This window comes from Sus scrofa, chromosome 2 (assembly GCF_054392235.1).
Source record: "Sus scrofa isolate SSC_HxYL_T2T_F1_AM1 chromosome 2, Sscrofa_HxYL_maternal_Yorkshire_Landrace_v2.0, whole genome shotgun sequence".
In the NCBI taxonomy this organism is placed as follows: domain Eukaryota; kingdom Metazoa; phylum Chordata; class Mammalia; order Artiodactyla; family Suidae; genus Sus; species Sus scrofa.
Window position 1 is genome coordinate 80,357,035 of NC_139384.1, and position 18,437 is coordinate 80,375,471.

Here is an 18,437-nt window from a genome sequence, read left to right on the forward strand (position 1 = left end):
GGGCTGGGCCAGACCAATTCCAGAGCTGGAGCTCCAACTTCCCTGGGGAACGGAGAGCAAATGCCAGGGTTTTACATGAACCTTGTGATAGTTTTCTTTAAACCTTGTTAAGACATTCACATCAGACAAACAAACAGGAGTTCCCACCATGGCACAGTGGGTTAAGAATCCGACCACATGGAGTTCCTATTGTGGCAAAGCAGAAATGAATCCGGCTAGTATCCATGAGGATGGGGGTTTGATCCTTGGCTTAGTGGGTTTGGGATCCAGCACTGCCCTGAGCTGTGGTGTAGGTGGCAGACGTAGCTGGGATCCTGAGCTGCTGAGGCTGTGGTGTAGGCTGGCAACTGTAGCTCTGATTCGACCCCTAGACTGGGAACTTCCATATGTCGAGGGTGTGGCCCTAAAAAGCAGGGAAAAAAAAAAAAAAAAAAGGAATCCAACCACAGGGGCTCAGGTTACTACAGAGGTATGGATTTGATCCCCTGTCCAGTGCAAAGGGTTAAAGGATCCAGCATTGCCTTAGCTGTGGCTCGGATTCAATCCCTGGCCTGGGAACTTCCATATGCTGCAGGTACAGCCCTTAAAATAAAAAAACAAGCACACAAAAGCACTGTGTGGCCAAGTGGAACATGTCAGGAGGCAGATGGGCCAGTTCACAAATTCAGGCCTCCTGGTTTACACACCTGAAAGGTTTTTTTACTCAACAGATGATGAAACATGATGCTCAGTGAAAGAAGACTGTCCCCAAGTGACAAATACTGCATGATTCTACTTATGCAAGGTCCCTAGAGGAGTCAAATCCATAGAGACAGAAAGTAGGATGGTGGGTGCTAGGGGCTGGGGGATGGCGGTGGGGAGTCAGTGTTTAATGGGGTCAGAGTTTCAGTCTGGGAAGATGAGAGAGTTCTGGAGGTGAATGGTGGGGATGGTTGAACAGCAATGAATGTGTTTCTTGCCACTGAACCGGCCATTTAAAAACAGTTGAGGTTCCCGTCGTGGTCAGTGGAAACAAATCTGACTAGTATCCATGAGGATGCAGGTTCAATCCCTGGCCTTGCTCAGTGGGTTAAGGATCTGGCATTGCCATGAGGTAGAGTGTAGGTTGCAGACTCACCTGGGAGCTGGCATTGCTGTGGCTGTGACACAGGCTGGCACTGTAGCTCCAATTCGACCCCTAAGCTGGGAACTTCTTTTTTTTTGCTTTTTAGGACTGCACCTGCAACATACGGAGGTTCCAAGGCTAGAGGTGGAGTTGGAGCTATAGCTGCTGGCCTATCCCACAGCCACAGCAATGCAGGATCCAAGCCGAGTCTGGGACTTACACCACAGCTCACAGCAATGCCAGATCCTTAACCCACTGAGCAAGGCCAGGGATTGAACCTGCATCCTCATGGTTCTTAGATTCATTCTGCTGTACCATGATAGGAACTCCTAGATGGGGAACTTCTATATGCCATAGGAGCAGCCCTAAAAAGACAAAAAAAAAAAAGATGAATATATTTATATGCATGACTGATTCACTAAGCTGTACACCTGAAACTAATACAATATGTAAATCAACTGTACTAAAACTAAATTAAAAATAAATTACTTGGAGTTCCTGTTGTGGCGCAGCAGAAATGAATCCAACTAGGAACCATGAGATTGTGAGTTCAATCCCTGGCCTCGCTCAGTGGGTTAAGGATCCGGCATTGTCGTGAGCTGTGGTGTAGTTTGCAGGTGCAGCTTGGATCCTGTATTGCTGTGGCTGTGGTGTAGGCCAGCAATTGCAGCTCTGATTGGACCCCTAGCCTGGGAACCTCCATATGCAGTGGGTGCAGCCCTAAAAAGACAAAAGAAAGAAAGAAAGAAAACAGCAGGGCATGGTTGTGGGAAGAAATGGGACAAAGGAATGGAGGAAACAGGACCCAGCACAGGCCCAGTCTGAGGAACCTGAGGGTAAGACAGAGGGATTTCTACAAGTCAGAGGTCAAGGGTGGGCCACCAGGAAACTCCTAAACATAACTTTTTTTTTTTTTTTTGGTCTTTTTGCCTTTTCTAGGGTCACACCCACGGCATATGGAGGTTCCCAGGCTAGGGGTCTAATCAGAGCTATAGCCGCTGGCCTACACCACAGCCACAGCAACGTGGGATCCAAGCTGCGTCTGCAACCTACGCCACGGCTAACGGCAACGACAGATCCTTAACCCACTGAGCAAAGCCAGGCATTGTACCCACAACCTCATGGTTCCTAGTCGGATTCGTTAACAACTGAGCCATGACAGGAATTCACTAAAGATAACTTTCATATGCACTTGGAAACCAAAAATCTTTGTGACTTGCTCTATTACAGGGGTCTGGAACCAAACCTACAATACCTCTAACGTATGCCTGTAAATGAGTCCTGAGGATCTCATGTACAGCACGGTGACTACAGTTTAAAATGCTGTATCATAGGGGAGTGCCCGTCCTGGCTCAGCAGAAACAAATCTGAGTAGCATCCATGAGGACACAGGTTCAATCCATGGCCTCGCTCAGTGGGTTAAGGATCTGGCGTTGCCCTGAGCTGTAGTGTAGGTCACAGATGCAGCTTGAATCTGACGCTGCTGTGGCTGTGGAGTAGGCCAGTAGCTACAGCTCCGATTCAACCCCTAGGCTGGGAACCTCCATATGTTGTGGGGGCACCCTAAAAAGCAAAACAATAAAAAATTTAAAAAGAAATACTGTATTGTATATTTGAAAGCTGCTAAGAGAGTAGACCTTAAAAGTTCTCATCATAAAAAAAAAAATTTAACACTGTAAGATGATAGATGTTAATTAAATCTACCCTGGTATCATTTTGCAATATATACATATATCAAATCATTAATTTGTACACCTTAAACTAATATAATCAGTCAATTATATCTCAATAAAGTGGAAAAAATTAAAAATTAAAAAAGAAAAACATGTTGGGTTTAACTACATCAACATATGAAGATTTCTATTCAGCTAAGAAAAAAAAACCCTCTTAGACAAAGTTAATTGACAGGAGAATACAGGCTGTGGGAAGATAGTCCTAATGCCAAAAATAGTCATAGGATTATCTTTTATTATTTATTTATTTATTTAGCTTTTTTTTAGGGCCACACCTGCAGCATATGAAGGTTCTCAGACTAGGGGGTCTAATCGAAACTGCAGCTGCCAGCCTACGCCAGAGCCACAGCAAAGCCAGATCCAAGCTGCATCTGTGACCTACACCACAGCTCATGGCAACAGTGGATCCTTAACCCACTGAGCAAGGCCAGGGATCGAACCCGCAACCTCGTGGTTCCTAGTTGGATTCGTTTCCACTGCGCCACAATGGGAACTCTAGGATTATCTTTTAGAAGAGGAGTCAACAAATTTTTTTCAGTACGGGCCAGATCGTAAATGTTTTTGGCTACGTGGGCCAAAAGGTCTGTCACAAATAGTACAAAAGCAGCTGGACATAAATGAATGGGCACAACTGTTCTAATAAGTTTGAGTTTCATATAGTTTTGCTCATATCACACAACGGTATTCTTCTTTTCATATTGTTCAACCATTTAAAAACATAAAAACTAGTCTTAGCTCATGGGCTATATAAAAATAGGCAGTGGGCTGGATTTGGCCGTGCAGGCTATAGTTTGCCAATCCCTATTCTGGAATATGCCAGGAACTTCTCAAAACTGCCCCAAGAAAAATGAACAAAGGCTAAGATGATTCACAGAAGAGTTTCACTAAATATCCAACATCACAAGTAATCAAAGGAATACAAATTAAAACAAGGAGATACCAGTTTGCACCTGTGTCAAATGGGCAAAAAATTAGAAAAATAGATAAAACTGTATGTCAAAGGGGATGTGGGAAAAAGAGCATCTCAGATCCAAATACGGCTGGTGGAACTGTGGACAGGGAGACCCTTTCCAAAGAGAATCAGACAAAATCTGGAGTGAAATTGTGCATTCCCTCTGACCCAGAAACCCCATGGGAGGGGACACGGGAGGAGGTACCACCACTATTCATGGCATCCAGGAGCTGGAAGTCACCCAAGTGCCTACCAAGGCAGGGATCAGAAAAGAAAGCGTAGCACATACCTAAGGCAGAAATCTATGCACTCATTAAAAGTGACAAACCAGATTTATAAACATCAGGGTGGAGAGTTCCAAAACAGTGTGTAGAGAGGAAAAAATAAGAAAGAGAATGGATTTTTTTTCCCCCTAAAGCACAATGCCATTTTAGGAAATTAAACATGCACAGGGCATATTTTTCAAGAACACTCAAATATCTAAATAAGTTTCTGGAAGGTGGGTTGCAAGGAATGATATTACAGTGGAGTGTGTGTGGGGGATGAGAGAGCAGAAGTTGGTGAACCACGGCCCATGGGCATAGTTTTTACTTTTTGGGGGCGCTGCACCCACAGCATACAGAAATTCCCAGGCCAGGGATCGAACCCATGTCCTCATGGATACCAGTTGGGTTTATTACAGCTGAGTCAGGACAGGAATTCCCAAAAGAAATTTAAAAAAATTTAAATCACTTGGTCAACCAGTGCAGGAAGAAACAGTGTCTACAGGGGTTGGGATATAAATGTGGTAACAGATATCACAGTCCTTTTAAAGCCCTTCCAGGAGTTTCTGCTGTGGTGCACTGGGTTAAGAACCTGAGTGCAGCAGTTTGGGCCTCTGGGGAGGCTCGGGTTTGATCCTCAGCCTGGAGCAGTAAGTTAAAGGATCCAGCATTGCTGCAGCTGCAGTTCGGATTCAATCCCTGGCCCAGGAACTTCCATATGCCATGGGTATGGCCATTAAAAAAAAAAAAAAAAAAAAGCCCTCCAGAAACCTGCCCTGAGAAAAGAAATCAAACAGCAGGAAGGACATCTGCCAGTAAAGAATCACCTGGCTGTTAAAAAATAAATAGCATGACCCAAGAATTTTTAATAATTCTCTTAATAAACGCCCCTGGGAGAATGTTAAATCAAAGAAACCAAAGAGTTAAAATCCTGGCTTCAGAGCTCCCATCGTGGCACAGCGGAAATGAATCCGACTAGGAACCATGAGGTTGCAGGTTCAATCCCTGGCCTTGCTCAGTGGATTAAGGATCTGGTGTTGCTGTGATCTGTGGTGTAGGTCGCAGATGTGGCTTGAATGTTATGTTGCTGTGGCTGTGGCTGGCAGCTACAACTCTGGTTCGACCTCTAGCCTAGGAACCTCCATATGCCGTGGGTTCGGCCCTAAAAAACAAAAACAAAAACACAAAAAAAAATCCTGCCTTTGAAAATTGTGGGCAAATTGCTTTACCTCCCCAGTGCTTCAGTTTACTCATCTGTAAAATGGAGATAAAAACACCACCCACCTCAGAGCAGTACTGGAATTAAAATACAAAAAGAATATCGAATAATGTTCTGGGCTACAATAAGGGCTATTGAGATGGTTTTTTCTTTTTTCTTTTTAGGGCTGCACCCGTGGCATATGCAGGTTCCCAGGCTAGGGGTCAAACTGGAGCTACAGCTGCTAGTCTGCACCACAGTCACAGCAACTCGGGATCTGAGCCGCATCTGCGAACTACACCACAGCTCATGGCAATGCCGGATCGTTAACCCACTGAGTGAGGCCAGGAATCAATCCCGCAACCTCACGGTTCCTAGTCAGATTCGCTTCCACTGAGCCACGACGGGAACTCCTTTTTCTTTTTTTTTTGAGCTACGCCCATAGCAAGCATAAGTTCCCAGGCCAGGAACTGAACACGCACCACAGCAGTGACCCAAACCACAGCAGTGACCGAAACCACAACAGTGACAATGCTGGATCCTTAACCTTCTGAGTCACCAGGGAACTCCTAGATGTTTTATTTATTTATTTATTTATTTATTTTTAAGGGCTGCACCCGCGACATATGGAAGTTCCCAGGCCGAATGTCAAATCAGAGACACAGCTGCTGGCTCACACTACAGCCACAGCAATGCGGGATCCAAGCTGTGTCTGCGACCTACACCACAGCTCATGGCAATGCCGGATCTCTGACCCACTGAGTGAGGCCAGGGATCGAACTTGCATCCTCATGGATACTAGTTGAATTTGTTTCCATTGCACCACAACAGGAACTCCTCCTAGGTGCTTTTAAACAGAAAATAAAGCATCACAACAAATTCCATCAGGTATATGCTGCGAGACTTGAAAAACACACATATTTTCTTCATTAAAAAAATCAGAAGGAAAGAAGCAGAAGTGTTGACAGCAGCTCTGTCTGGGCAGTGGTGGGTTTATAGCTTTTTTCTTTTCTTCTTTTTTTTAGGGCCACACCTGCAGTATATGGCAGTTTCCAGGCTAGGAGTCTAATCGGAGCTGTAGCTGCTGGCCTACACCACAGCCACAGCAACACAGGATCCCAGCCTTGTCTGTGACCTACACTACAGCTCATGGCAACACCAGATCCTTAACCCACTGAGCAAAGTCAGGGATTGAACCCCATCCTCATGGATTCTATTTGGGTATGTAACATGCTGAGCCAAGACGGGAACTTCTGTGAGGGTTTTATTTTGTGTTCTAGATTCTTCTGCACTCTTCAAACCTTCCACAAAGAACAATGAATTTCTTTCCTAGGAATGTTTCAAACAAGAGCACAGGAAATTTCAAAGCCTTGGGGAAGCACCTCACGGATTCACATGCCTGGCTTCCCCCTTCTCCCACTAACCTCTCTGTGTTGCCTCTGAAAGGTGAGACGTAAATGAGACTTTATGGAGTCTCCAAGCCTCTGCCTGCCCCCCACGCCCACCTTACCAGCTTGAGGGGAAGGCTGCCTCTCACCTTCCTTGCCCTTGGCTGCAGTGAGCACATTCTAGATGGCAGAAAGGCTGGGCTCCTCCCTGCCTCCTCCTCCAGGGAGCTCTCCCTGATCTATGCATCGAGCTGCCCGACCTAAAAGAACACATGATCCAAACACCTGTCAAGCAGCCACCCGGCTGCTTCTTTCCTTTTATGTCCTGGTTCAAAGAGCCAACAGCTAACCTTTGAGCGCCTACTGGGGCCTAGAGCCATACTGAACTTTTAGTACCAACTGACACATTTAAGCTCACACCGATTTCGGTGACAGTGGGTTGTCAGGACCCCCAATATGCAAAAGAGGCACAGAGAGGTGAAACACCTTGATCAAGGGCGTAGAGCTAGGGAGCAGGAAAGCCAGAATTTGTTTTTTATTATTTTTTTTCCTTTGGGAGTTTTCCTTTTTCTTTTTATTATTATTATTTTTATGGCTGCACCTGCAGCATATGGAAGTTTCCAGGCTAGGGGTCAAATCAGAGCTTCAGCTGCTGGCCTATGCCACAGTCACAGCAACAGGAATTCTGAAAACCATACTTTGAACTTAGGCTACAATGCTATCATCCCATCCAATCCCCACCCACCCCACACACCTGTCTTATTTGCTTCAAACATGTGCTCTCTGAAATAATTTTCCTTCACTTCTTTCTGGTGGTCTCTTGTTTGTTTATTGCAGGTGCTTTTGTCAGTCACGTTCACTGCTGTGTCCTCAGTGCCTAGAAGAGTGTGGCACATAGCAGGTACTCAATAATCGTTTGCTAGATGAGACAACACTGAAATAAATTAGCACTTGCCAATTCTACCCAAGCAAGGCAGAGAATGGGGCTGGCTGCAGCAAAAGGGAGTTAAGTAAGATACAAGGAAGAACTTGCACTGGGTGGCAGCTTGCACATGGTGGGGACCTCGCTAGGTCCATGTGTCCTGGAGGCAGAAGGCCTCATGGCTGCCCTGGGACGCATGTCTGGAATGGAGGTTGCCTCTCAAGAGATCCTGGGGCTCGGCCGGGTGGGGCTCCTGGCTGGGGACCAGAGTCAGGGCTGGGTGTTTGGGATAGACACAGAACAGAGGGGTGGAGTCTGCAGCTGGCCGGGAAAAACATGGGGAAACAAGAAAACACAGCTGAGTCCCCGCCCTCTAGCTTGTGCCCTCTTGGTTCCTTCATGGAGCTCTGGCCACCTGTTATTTGAGGCTGAGATGAGGATCTGGGTTCCACCTTTGAGCCCTCCTGCAGGTTTGGACCGGCCTGGGCTTAGACTCTGGCTGTGTCATGCAGGGCAAGTGAAAGCCTCTCCTAAAGCCTCAGTTTCCCCAGCTATAAACAGAGGTGACCTGAAAACCATCAGAAGCAGCAACAAGCACAGACTGAGAGCTTACTCTGTGCACTAATTCACAAGAGTCCTGGAGGTGGGACTGTTACTATGCCACTTCAACAGACAGGGAAACTGAGACCCAGGGTGGTGAAGCTGCTCATTTAGGGTCACACAGTAAGAAGGGGAATTTGAACCCAGATTGCTGGCTGCACAGCCCACTGTCTTAAGCTCCTCCGTGGGTGAAACTTCAGAATCCTCAACACCAGGCTAGTGTTTGATAAAGAACAGCTGTTTACTATTATGAATCATTCTGGGACCTCAGGATGGCTGTGGTGGGGCAGCTGCCATTCTGTACATCCCACATCCCCTTTCCTGGCATGAGGACTCAGCACTTCCTCCAGGGAGCACCCCCTTCCTCCCTCAGGATTTGGGTGGGGTTCCTCTACTCCCAGGATCTGGGCCTGGGCAGTGGGGGACACAATGATTAGTTCAGTGATGGGCATGTGACCCAAGCCAGTCAAGGGGGGTCACCCTTAGGATTTTTATTGGTGCCATCTGGATTGAGAAACTCCCTTTCCACTGAGCTGCAAGAAAAGATCCCTAGAGTGGTGAGGCCATCTTTGCCCACTTGAGAGAAGCCTCCAGGGTACACAGAGAAAGAGGAAGAGAGAGTTAGATTGCTGATGATAGTTGAGCACCTGGATCCAGCTATGCCTGAAGGTGTCCCTAAGTTATGTGAACAACACATTTCCTTTTTTTTTTTTCTTTCTCTTTTGTTTTGGCATGTGGAGGTTCCAGGGCCAGGGAATGAACTTGCAGCACAGCAGTGACCTGAGCCACTGCAGTGACGATGCTGTATACTTAACCTGCTGTGCTTTAAGGGAACTCCCACATTGCCTTTTCATGGTCTGAGGCTGGTCCCTGCCACTTACAGAGCAAACGGGGAGGACTTTTTGCCTAGCAACCAACCCCTAGCGGCCTCAGGAACCCTCCCCCAATATATCCAGTTTTCTAAACATTTACAATGTGCTAGACATGAACACACACACTTAACAGACACTCAGTTTCTTCACATGGTCCCTATAGGCACTGAATTGGCAGCACAACTGTCCCCTTTCTGCAGATGAAGAGACCAAGGCTCTGAGAGCTGGTGGAAGGACAGGGCCAGGGCTGGACCCTGGCATTCAGAGGAAGAAGGAGGGACCCTCCATGATCTGCCCAGGCCCACTAGGCTCACCTGCTGCCCCATCACAGCTGCGCTCTGTGATGCTGATCTTCTTCACCAGGTGGACGTTGCTGGTGGATGCAGCAGGTGCTGGGAACACTGTCTCCACCACCTCATGGCTGCAGAACACAGTGGTGCTCTCAGCTCCACTGGATGTCGCCAAGGCCCGCAGCCCGGCCCCGTAGGGCTCCAGACTCTGGGCCCGCTGGGCAGGGGCCCCGGCAGCTGTGCTGGCCACGACCTCCACCTCCCGTGGCCCCTCCACCACTCGGACGGTGTCCACACGGACTGGGCTGTCTGGTGGCGGCCAGGCCTGGGGCTGAAGGTCAGCTTGCCGGGCCTGAGCTGCCTGCAGCTCCTGGAGTGCTTTCTTGAGCTGGGTCTCCAGGACGGCCACCTTAGCAGCAAGAGCAGCCTCCCCATCGGGCATGCCCAAGTCCCGCTCTTGGACCCAGGTGCCCACGCTCCGGGTCTCAAGTGCCACCGGGTCCTCAGGGGCCTCGGGGAGGTCTAGGCAGAGCTCGCTGCGGCCCCGGGCCCCTGTGGGGTGGCCTAGGAATTTCTGGCTCTTGAGCTGCACTGTGAGCTGTCGCTTTTCCTCCTGCAGCACCGACAGCTTCACCTGGAGCACCGGGATCAGCTTCACCTGCTCCTCCAGCTGCCGCAGCTTCCGCAGAGCCCCGGCCATCTGCTCCCGCACGTGTGCCAGGTGCCCAGCGCTGGGTGGCACTGGCGTGGACAGTCCCGATCCCCGGGGTGTTGTGGGTGGCAGCCCCACACCCACCAGAGAGCTCGTCGAGCCGGCTGCACTGGGGGTCAGGGAGCCCAGGCCAGTGGGTGCGGCCGCCTGGTCCTCGAGGCGGCGCCGGGCATCCAGCAGCGTGCGCTCCACGCGCGGGTTGAAGCCACCACGGGCCTCCAGGGCGCCGTACTGTGGGTAGAAGCCGCGGCCGCAGTAGGAGTAGGCTGAGTGGCGGCTGTCCCCGCTGGCATTGGAGCACAGAGACTCAGTGGACGTCCACCAGGAGCCAGGGCCGCGGGGCAGGGAGCCGAGGCGGGGCCGGCGCTGCACGGCCACCCGCCGTAGCGTGTGGCCCTTCTCGATGTCATCTACGTACTTGAGAAAGTCCAGGTCAAGGCGGTAGCCGTAGGGTGTCTCCACGGAGTAGGGCAGGTCGGGCTCCTTGGTGGGGAAGGCAGGCGGGGAGGCTGGGCCGGGGGTCCCTGGGGTGGGGAGAAACGCCAGTGGTCCTCTCCTTGGGGGCAAGACTGATGCCCCTGGGAGGGTTAAGGTTCATTCGCCCAAAGGATGGGAGCCCACTGGGTGCTTGGCGGCTCAGCTGTATCTCCAGTTTCAGACCCCACCCCCCCACCCCCAACCCAGGGCAAGGCCCTGTCACCCCCTCAGATCATCCCAGGACAGGGTTGACACTATCCTTCAGCATCCAAGCTGCCACCAGGACAGGATCCTGTTTCCCACTCACGCCCACCCCCTTCCCTGGAAGACTCTGTCTCTCCCAACCGACCCTCAAGAGCAGAGCCAAGTTGTCTCTATTCAGGCCTTCACAGGCAGGGTCTGGTCTCCCCCACTCCAACCCCAGGCAGGGCCCGATTCCCAGCGAGACCCCTGACCTGGGAAGGGGGCTGGCACGTGCAAGACTTGGGCCATCCTCTTGCCTGCAGATGCTCCTCAAGAGTCACTTGGGGGACTGTGAGTCAGACTGCCTGCAGCACAGGCTGAGGCTTACCTGGGGAGAGGATGTGATGAAGCCCCGAGTCTGAGTCTGCAAGGGGGAGGGAAGGGGATGTGGCCACCCCTCCCCACTGCCTCCCCCTAACTTCCCCCCTCCCCCCGGGAGTGGGACCCTCTCATAGGCGCACACCCAGCCTGGCTATGGAAAGGGGTGGGGGGCCCCACGGCCTGGAACAAAGAAACCAAACCTCACAGTCCGCCTGCACATCTGTCCAGCCCCTGGACAGGCTCCAGCTGTTCCCACAGCCCTGCCTCCACAAGGCCCCCCGGGCTGGGGGTGGGGGCCCAAGCCTGACAGGCCTCACCCTTCCTGTGCCCCCTCCCCTCAGCCCAGGCCAAGAGCTGGCTACCGGGGCAGGTGGGGGCTTAGGTGAGCAGGGGGCTGGAGCACTGATGGGGAGACAGCCTTCCTGCAAGGATCTGAGGAGACAGAGACATAAGGACACAAGCAGAAATACAGCTCAGGGTAGGGAACCCCAAAACAGAGCTGGGTCAGGCCAGACCGGAGTAGGGGGGTGGTAGGGAAAGTTGGGGGGAGGCAGCGAGGAGGAAAGCCTTTCCCCTTTATGGAAACAATTTTCTCTAAAAATAAACAGTTTCGCTGCCGGGCTACACGAGAACTTCCTGCCCTCCCCTCTAGGACGCGTCCGGCTTGGGGGCACAGTCGGGATAGAAGGCTGGGGTGGAGGCCCGGGAAGTCATGGGGCTAGGGGGAGGAAGTAAGAGGGGGCACCCGGAGGCTGCAATTGGGAAGGACAATCAGGGCCTCTTACTAACCTGCTCCCCCCCATCCTCCTCACTCCAGCCCTGGAGGCCAGCCAGGCCACTTTTGTCCCCAACACTCTGAATTTGGCCAAACCCTTCTTTGGTCTGACTTATGCCCACCCGGCTACAGAGGTCCTGGCCCAACCCACCATCAGAGAGGACCCTTTCCAGCCTATGGGTGCCAAGGCAGTGGGTACCTGCGAGGATGGGCCAGGTGGGGCAACTGCCAGGCATGAAGGCGGGGCCAGGGCTCCAGGGGCAACTGAGCTTGTCCTGTCTTACGTCCTTGTTCAGTGTCTTGCTTTGTCTCTCTCCACGTCTCTCTGTGTCTTTCCCCGAGTCTCTGTGCCTTTCCACGTCTCTGTCTCTCTGTCTCTCTCCACTTCTCTCTCCCTGTTTCTCCACGTCTCTGTCCTCACCTCTCCGTCTTTCAATGCCTGGAACACACAGTCACCTGATTGTAGGAAATTTGGTTTTCTACCTGACTGTTGGTCACCCCACGCACAACGGAAAGGTGATCAAAGATATTTTCTGGGGACCCAAAAGAGACTGGAAGCAGGGAGCAGGAACTGTCCCCTGTGAGGACCCCTGGAGGTGGAGAGGGGTACAGCAAATAACAGTAGTAAGTATAATCACCATCCAAACAACTCATTTGATCAGGATAAATGAGGTGAGTAGTTATCACCCTATTTTACAGATGAGGTATCTATGAGGTACAGTGACTTGCCCAGGGTCACCAAAGGGGGAAGTGGCTGGTAGATTCCCCATTGGCAGCGAAGGCAACTTCACCCTCCTCGCCACATCCCTCTGCCCATTTCTCTGAGAGAGACTGGGGTCTGAGCTTCTCCAGCCCTCTGAGGGTCCTCCACGTGGGAAGGCGACTCAAGGTGGAGACAGCAGATGGTGGGGGTCAGTGTAGTGGTGGTGGGTGTCTGTGGCTGAGGGTCCTCTCTTTCTATGGGACCCCTGGAGAATGGGGAGGACACAGGATAGGAAGAGAGACAGGACACTCCAAGAGAGGACAGGTGGGAAGCTCAGGGAAAGGGCGCAGGCGGGGTCCGAGGCAGGCCAGAAGTCCGGCGGGGTCTCCCTAAAGCCCCTCTCCCAGACCAGCCTGTACGTCCCTGGGGTCTCCCATTCCTCTCCCCGCCCCAAAGACGGGGGTGAGGAGGACCCCGCCCCGTGGAGGGAGAGGGCGGGGTCTGCGGGGTCCCCAGTTAATGGCAAACAGCTGCCGCTCCCCACGCCGGCCCAGCCGCAGGCCGAGGCCCAGCCCGGCCGGACGCCCGGACGCCTTCCCGCCGCCTGGGGCCTGGCTCTGGCCCGGCTGCGGAGGAGGGCGAGGGAGGATAGAGAGTGGAGGTTGGTGGGGAGGGACAGAGGTGGAAAGGAGGACGGAGACAAGGGGGAGGGTAAGGGGGAAGGCAATGATGGGGCGAAGGGACAGGGAGATACAGACGGAGGATGGGGCCGGGGGAGAGAAGCTGGGACAGGGTCAAAGATGGGGACGGGACAGCGGCGCGGGGACCGAGACGCTGGAAGTGCGGAAAGTTTGGGCATAGATAACGGAGTTGGAGGCAGCGGCTGTAGAGACCTGCGAGGTCGAGCCCGGGGGTTGAAGGCGGGATGGGGTGGGGTGGAGTGGGGACCACGCTCGAACCCCGAACCGGACTCGAACCCTGACCCAGCCCGGGTGCTACTCGCCTCGCGCAATCCGGCCGCCGCCGTCCCAGCGTCCCGCCGCCCGTGCGTCCTCCGCGCCGCCGCCCGGTCGCCCGGCCCTCGGCAGTAGCTCCGCCCCGCCCCGCCCCGCCCCCTCCAGACCACCCCCGCTCCCTCCAGTCCCAGGCAGCCCGGCCGCGGTGTAGGGGAAGTGGGGGTGGGGACACAAATGCACCTGGAGGGCAGGTGTGTGTGTGTGCGCGCACGTGGGGGTGTCCGAACTCCAACCCCTCCTCCACTCCCCAGGGCAGGGTCCTCCCGCAACCGTGTCCTCCTCGGTCTGCTGCAGCTGGGCCGCTGCGGGGGGGGGGGGCTGGAGGGGGCGGAGCTGGCGGGGCGGAGCTGGCCAGGGCCCAGCTCCTGGAGGGCCTTGAGGGCGGGTGGTGACGGCGGCGGCTATAGGAGGTCACCCCTCCCCCAGCCAGCCCAGGGCTGGAAGCCGCCCAGCGCGGGCCTGGTACACGGTGGCGTGACCACCACGGGGCAGGCAGGGGGGGCCCTGGTCAAGGCGAAGCTGCACAGGCCAAAGCTAATGCCTAGGCTCAGTTCCTAACCCTACCAAGCTTTCAACTGCTTGCTGCCTCAGTTTCCCCATCTGTAAAGCAGGGTTAAGACCATGGAGTTGATCAGATTCACCAACCATGAGGCAGGGACCTAGGGAGGTCCCTCAGGCAGAAAGGCTCATAAACAGGGGAGTGTCTTTCTGGGCACCAATTATGCAGGACTGGGCATTCAGCAAGGGTTTAGTAAGTGTTACCATTATTTCCCATGCACCCATGTGACACTGTCATTTGTGTTTTGCCTTCCTTGCTAGAATGTCGGCTCTAAAAGGGCAGGAATTGCATCTATTGTCACTGATGTGTCCCTGGCACCCAAGTGGTTCTCAGTGTCTGTGCATCAATAGCCAGGGTGTGCAGGTAAAGTGTACCCAGGACCCAGACCCCAGGGACCATACCACACAGGCTGTTTATAAAAACCATTTTAAATTAGAAAAGGTAAGGAGCATCAGTGCACACAGATGAGGACAGAGGAACAGAGGGCCCAGCCCCATGTGCAGTGTGGTCACCCAGGGCTAAGTGGGCAGTGGGGGGAGACTCTCAGGAAGGCACAGACAACTGAGGCCAGGCTGCTGGTTCCTCTGGCGTGTGGCTTCAGGCCCTGTGGGTTCAGACATCAGCCTTCCGGAAACTGGCTCTGTTCAAGGAGTTCCTAGGGGAGGAATGAGATGGATCAACATGGCCACAGGGCCCCCAACTGCATGATGCTCCCCAGCCTCTTCCTCCAAAGATCCTTCTAGGGTCTTCCTGGTTCCTTTCACAATGGTTCTAATCTGGCTACAGAATCAGAGATTCTTAGACTCCATCACTGGAGATATGAATCATGCCCCTTTTGATAGATGTGGAAACTGAGTCTTAGAAACATGAAGTCACATGCCTGGGAAATGACCTGGCTAGGATCAGAAAAAGTTGCCCAGAGCCTGCACATGTCTGAGTGTTCACATGTTTGTGCAAAGCCATGAGCACCCGTGTTGATGTGCACATGTGTAACCGCCCCCATGCTCTGCCTGGCTTTGCCTATCTGCCTTGCCTTCTCTAGGGTAGGGAGGCCCCAGGTCAGGCACCTGAGGCTACTGGCTGTGGTCGGTGCCAGCAGCTGGGGAAGGCGCTGGGTGAGCAGGGGCTGCAGAGCCTCCCGAAGGCGGGAGTAGTTGCGCTCTAGCTCACGGTGGTACTCCTTCTGGTCTGGCCCAATCAGGGCTTTGTTCTTCCGCAGTGCATCCTCGCACCTGAGGACCACATGATAGGAGATGGTCAGGGGCTGACACTCAGCAGAAAGCAAGAACGGACGTGCAGAGTCCATGAGGTAGGGTCAGGCATGCAGGGGAGCTATGATGGGAGGTCTGATAGGTGGCTATGACTTCATGGAAATCAAAGAGGCTATGATGGGGGTCAGGTGGATAGGCTGTTCTGGGATGTCAGGTAGGCAGAAGGCCATAATGGGGGTTAGAGGAACTCTGATGAGTGTGTGTGTGGGGGTCAGGCCTACTTCTTGCAAAAGTCCTTGAAACAGAGCCGCAGCTTGTTGTGATGCCTGAAGAGCTTGGGGTCTTCGGGGATCTCAGCCAAAAACACCTGAGCCACCTCCAGGGGACCCTGTGGTGTGAGAGGAGCTTGTGAGGATATCTGCACAGGCCCCAGGGGCCTCGGGCAGCCTGCATTCCCCCACTAGCCGTGCCTGGTTCACAGTGGGCCCCACGGAGCCCTGCAGCACCATCTGCAGCATCTTGGCATCTGGCGGGTCCTGCTCAGTGGCGAAGGCCAGCTCCCGAGTCTTCTTCTGCATGTCCTCAATGGCCACTTCCACTGGTGTCAGCACTGTCTGCGGGGGGTGGGGGGGGTGAGCATGCACTGGCTGGGGCCTGACTGTCCTGACCCAGATCAGCCCAGGGCAGCCTGGACCCCAGCTGGAGGTGGATAAGAATCCAAGAGGCTGTGCAAGGAAATGGGGGAGGTGGAGGCGGGGCGGTCTTGGTTTGCTGCCTTTGTCTGGCTCTGGGAACTTTGGTCTGCTTCTAGTCCAGACTAGACTAGAGGGGTCTAGGAGGCAGGAGTTTGAGTCCGCAGATTGCGGTCTGGGGGTTGGAGTCTGGGGGTCTCTGCCCCTCCCTCCACTGGCCTGGCCCCCACCCACCTCCTCGCGGTGGCACACGCGGATGCGCGTCTTGATGTAGGGGAAGGCGTGGTCTGTACTGAGCAGTGTCTTGCGCTTGTGCTGTTCCGGCAGCTCCCCGTGCGCTCGCCCGTCTGGCGTGAAGGGTGTGCAGAACAGAAAGGTTCGCAGACCGTAGTTGCGGTCGAAGTAGGTCACCCGGTCCTTGAGCTCATAGGTGTCGAAGTGCGGCTCCACGTATGTGATCTGGATGTACGCCTGGGGCGCAGGGCTCAGGGGTGAGGCTCTCAATCCCAACACACCCACCTGGGGTTTGCCGGCCTCCCACTGGGGCACCATCTCTAGGGAAAGGGGTTTGGTCCTCCCTGGATCTGGGGTTCCCAGGTCTCCCTAGGTCTCGTCTGGACATTTGGGAATCCCCTGAAGAATAGGATTTGGGGGTCCCTACTCTTGAGGGAGATAAGCTTTCCCAGAGAAATAGGATTTGAGGAGCCACAGGATATAGTACGTTGTGTTCCCCGGGGAGTGGACGGTCAGGAGCTCTCACCTTCTGTGGGTCCAGTTTGGTTTTGTCCACAGGGTTAGAATCTTTGATGATCTCAACCACGTCTTCCCCGAACCGCTCTGTGTAGAACTCCTGGGAAAACAGGGCTGACTTGGGGCCCCGAGGGTGCAGACCCAACTCCACCACAGGACAGCCCAGTGCCCCACCCCCACCCCCACCAGGACATGCCTCCAGCCGGTGTGAGATTTCTGCCAGCTTTGTGATGGATGGCTCCTTGTACACAAACTCCTGCTCATCCAGGTCACCGAAGCGGGCGCCGTAGAAGCCAACGCGGAAATACGTCCCGAATACGCGCTGGGGCTGTGGGAAAGCTGTGATTGTCCGGATGGCCCCGCTGGAGGTGCCCCTACCACAGAGACAGGTGTCCTCGGGCCCCGTGAACATCACATCCCGGGCAAAGGCAGGGGCATGGATGCAATCGACCGCCAACTGCCCACACTCTCACTCTTTCTCCCCAGTCTGTGTCCTACCTCCCCCAAATCTTTATTCTCGTTTCACACAAACCCCTATTTTCTGATTCTCCCTCTCGCCCCATGCAGTTCTTCAAAGTCTGCAGTTCTTCAAAGTCTGGATGGCAATATGAAATGATGACTGGGGCTCTATTACTCACAATTGGGTCCTCAATACCTACAGGGCTTGGCATATAGCAGGTTCTCAATCAGTGCGTAAGGGGCTGAGGAAAAGCATGGCTGTTCTCTTGCTCTGGGACAGAAGCTCTAATTCCCTTGTTCCACAGCATCCCCTCCCCTCCCAGACCTAAGTTTGGAAGGAGGGACTGCCGCCCCCCACATCCCCAGGTAGATTACCCTCCACTGGGAAGGATGGGGGTGGTTCCACTCACCAAAGCAGATCCATGCAGGGTGGGGCAAGCACCAGGAGATGGAGGCGGGGAGCAGGGGGCAGAGAGACAAAGTCATGGGAGAGGTCAGAGGTCAGAGCCCCCCAACCCCCAGGGTCCTGCTTGTGTGGCCGCATGAGAACTGTTCCATGGGCATAGATGGGAGATCCGGGGAGGGAGGGAAGCTGGCTGTCCTGCCCGCCCCCCCCAGCCTTCTCGCCTTGGCTCTGGGTTCCTGCCATCTTCGGCCAGAAAATCCTCCCCAAACTAGGAGATGCCTAAAAATAGACCCAAGTTGGGGAGAGGAGGGAGAGGGGGAACACTAAATGGCAATGAGGAGCAGAGATCCTGGGGGAAGTTGGGGAGACAGTGAGAGACACAGACGCAGAGAGAGACACAGAGAGAGTGATTAAGGAGAGAGAGAGAGACAGGGAGAGATGAAGGCAAAGAGACCTAGAGACACAAAGAGACAGAGACAAAAAGAAAAGAGGGAGAGAGTCAGAGGCCCCCCCCCCCCTCCCAGGCAGTGACCAAGGCCCTGCCTGAGGGAGGGGTGTCTCTGGAGAGCTCCCAGCTGGGTGAGTCACAGGCTGCCCCGGAGATCTGGGGCAGGGAGGGGGGGACCTGAGGGGAAGCAGTGGGGGTGCGTCACCGCCCACTGAGCCCCTGTGGCCAAGCAGCAGCAGCGCTCCTCCAGCGCCCCCTGGTGGTCCCTGACCACTGCTGACCAGTCGTCCTGGGGGCCCCAGAAGCAGGTGGGCACTCACCTCCCAGCCTGAGCTCTGTAAG

At 53.8% G+C, this 18,437-nt stretch overlaps 2 protein-coding genes across 72 annotated transcripts in view; both read right to left on the reverse strand.

Annotated features, from left to right (window-relative positions):
* KANK2 (KN motif and ankyrin repeat domains 2) overlaps positions 1 to 13,874 on the reverse strand; it is a 468,727-nt gene extending 454,853 nt beyond the window's left edge. For 7 of the 50 annotated variants that reach the window (XR_014837606.1, XR_002341648.2, XR_002341647.2 and 4 more), the window contains exons 1-5: positions 13,558 to 13,607; positions 12,051 to 12,290; positions 10,968 to 11,083; positions 9,348 to 10,559; positions 7,394 to 7,516 (exon numbers count right to left, since the gene is read on the reverse strand). Coding sequence is in view for 30 of the 50 variants with exons in the window: in XM_021083857.2 (XP_020939516.2) it covers positions 7,394 to 7,516; positions 9,348 to 10,559; positions 10,968 to 11,004 (1,372 nt within the window). In the remaining 20 variants the exon portion in view is untranslated. Of the gene's footprint in view, positions 1 to 7,393; positions 7,517 to 9,347; positions 10,560 to 10,967; positions 11,120 to 12,050; positions 12,308 to 13,557; positions 13,608 to 13,750 lie in introns of those variants that run through there. The other 43 variants (XR_014837596.1, XR_014837592.1, XM_085012913.1 and 40 more) reach the window with 17 other exon arrangements.
* A 665-nt stretch (positions 13,875 to 14,539) lies between these two features.
* Positions 14,540 to 18,437, reverse strand: part of DOCK6 (dedicator of cytokinesis 6) — a 46,495-nt gene continuing 42,597 nt past the window's right edge. For 7 of the 22 annotated variants that reach the window (XR_014837584.1, XR_002341656.2, XR_014837582.1 and 4 more), the window contains 7 exons: positions 16,979 to 17,110; positions 16,793 to 16,882; positions 16,267 to 16,503; positions 15,811 to 15,954; positions 15,622 to 15,728; positions 15,197 to 15,361; positions 14,540 to 14,784 (listed from right to left, as the gene is read on the reverse strand). Coding sequence is in view for 14 of the 22 variants with exons in the window: in XM_085012893.1 (XP_084869019.1) it covers positions 14,742 to 14,784; positions 15,197 to 15,361; positions 15,622 to 15,728; positions 15,811 to 15,954; positions 16,267 to 16,503; positions 16,793 to 16,882; positions 16,979 to 17,110 (918 nt within the window). In the remaining 8 variants the exon portion in view is untranslated. Of the gene's footprint in view, positions 14,785 to 15,162; positions 15,362 to 15,621; positions 15,729 to 15,810; positions 15,955 to 16,266; positions 16,504 to 16,792; positions 16,883 to 16,978; positions 17,111 to 17,651; positions 18,431 to 18,437 lie in introns of those variants that run through there. The other 15 variants (XM_021083865.2, XM_021083864.2, XM_021083862.2 and 12 more) reach the window with 7 other exon arrangements.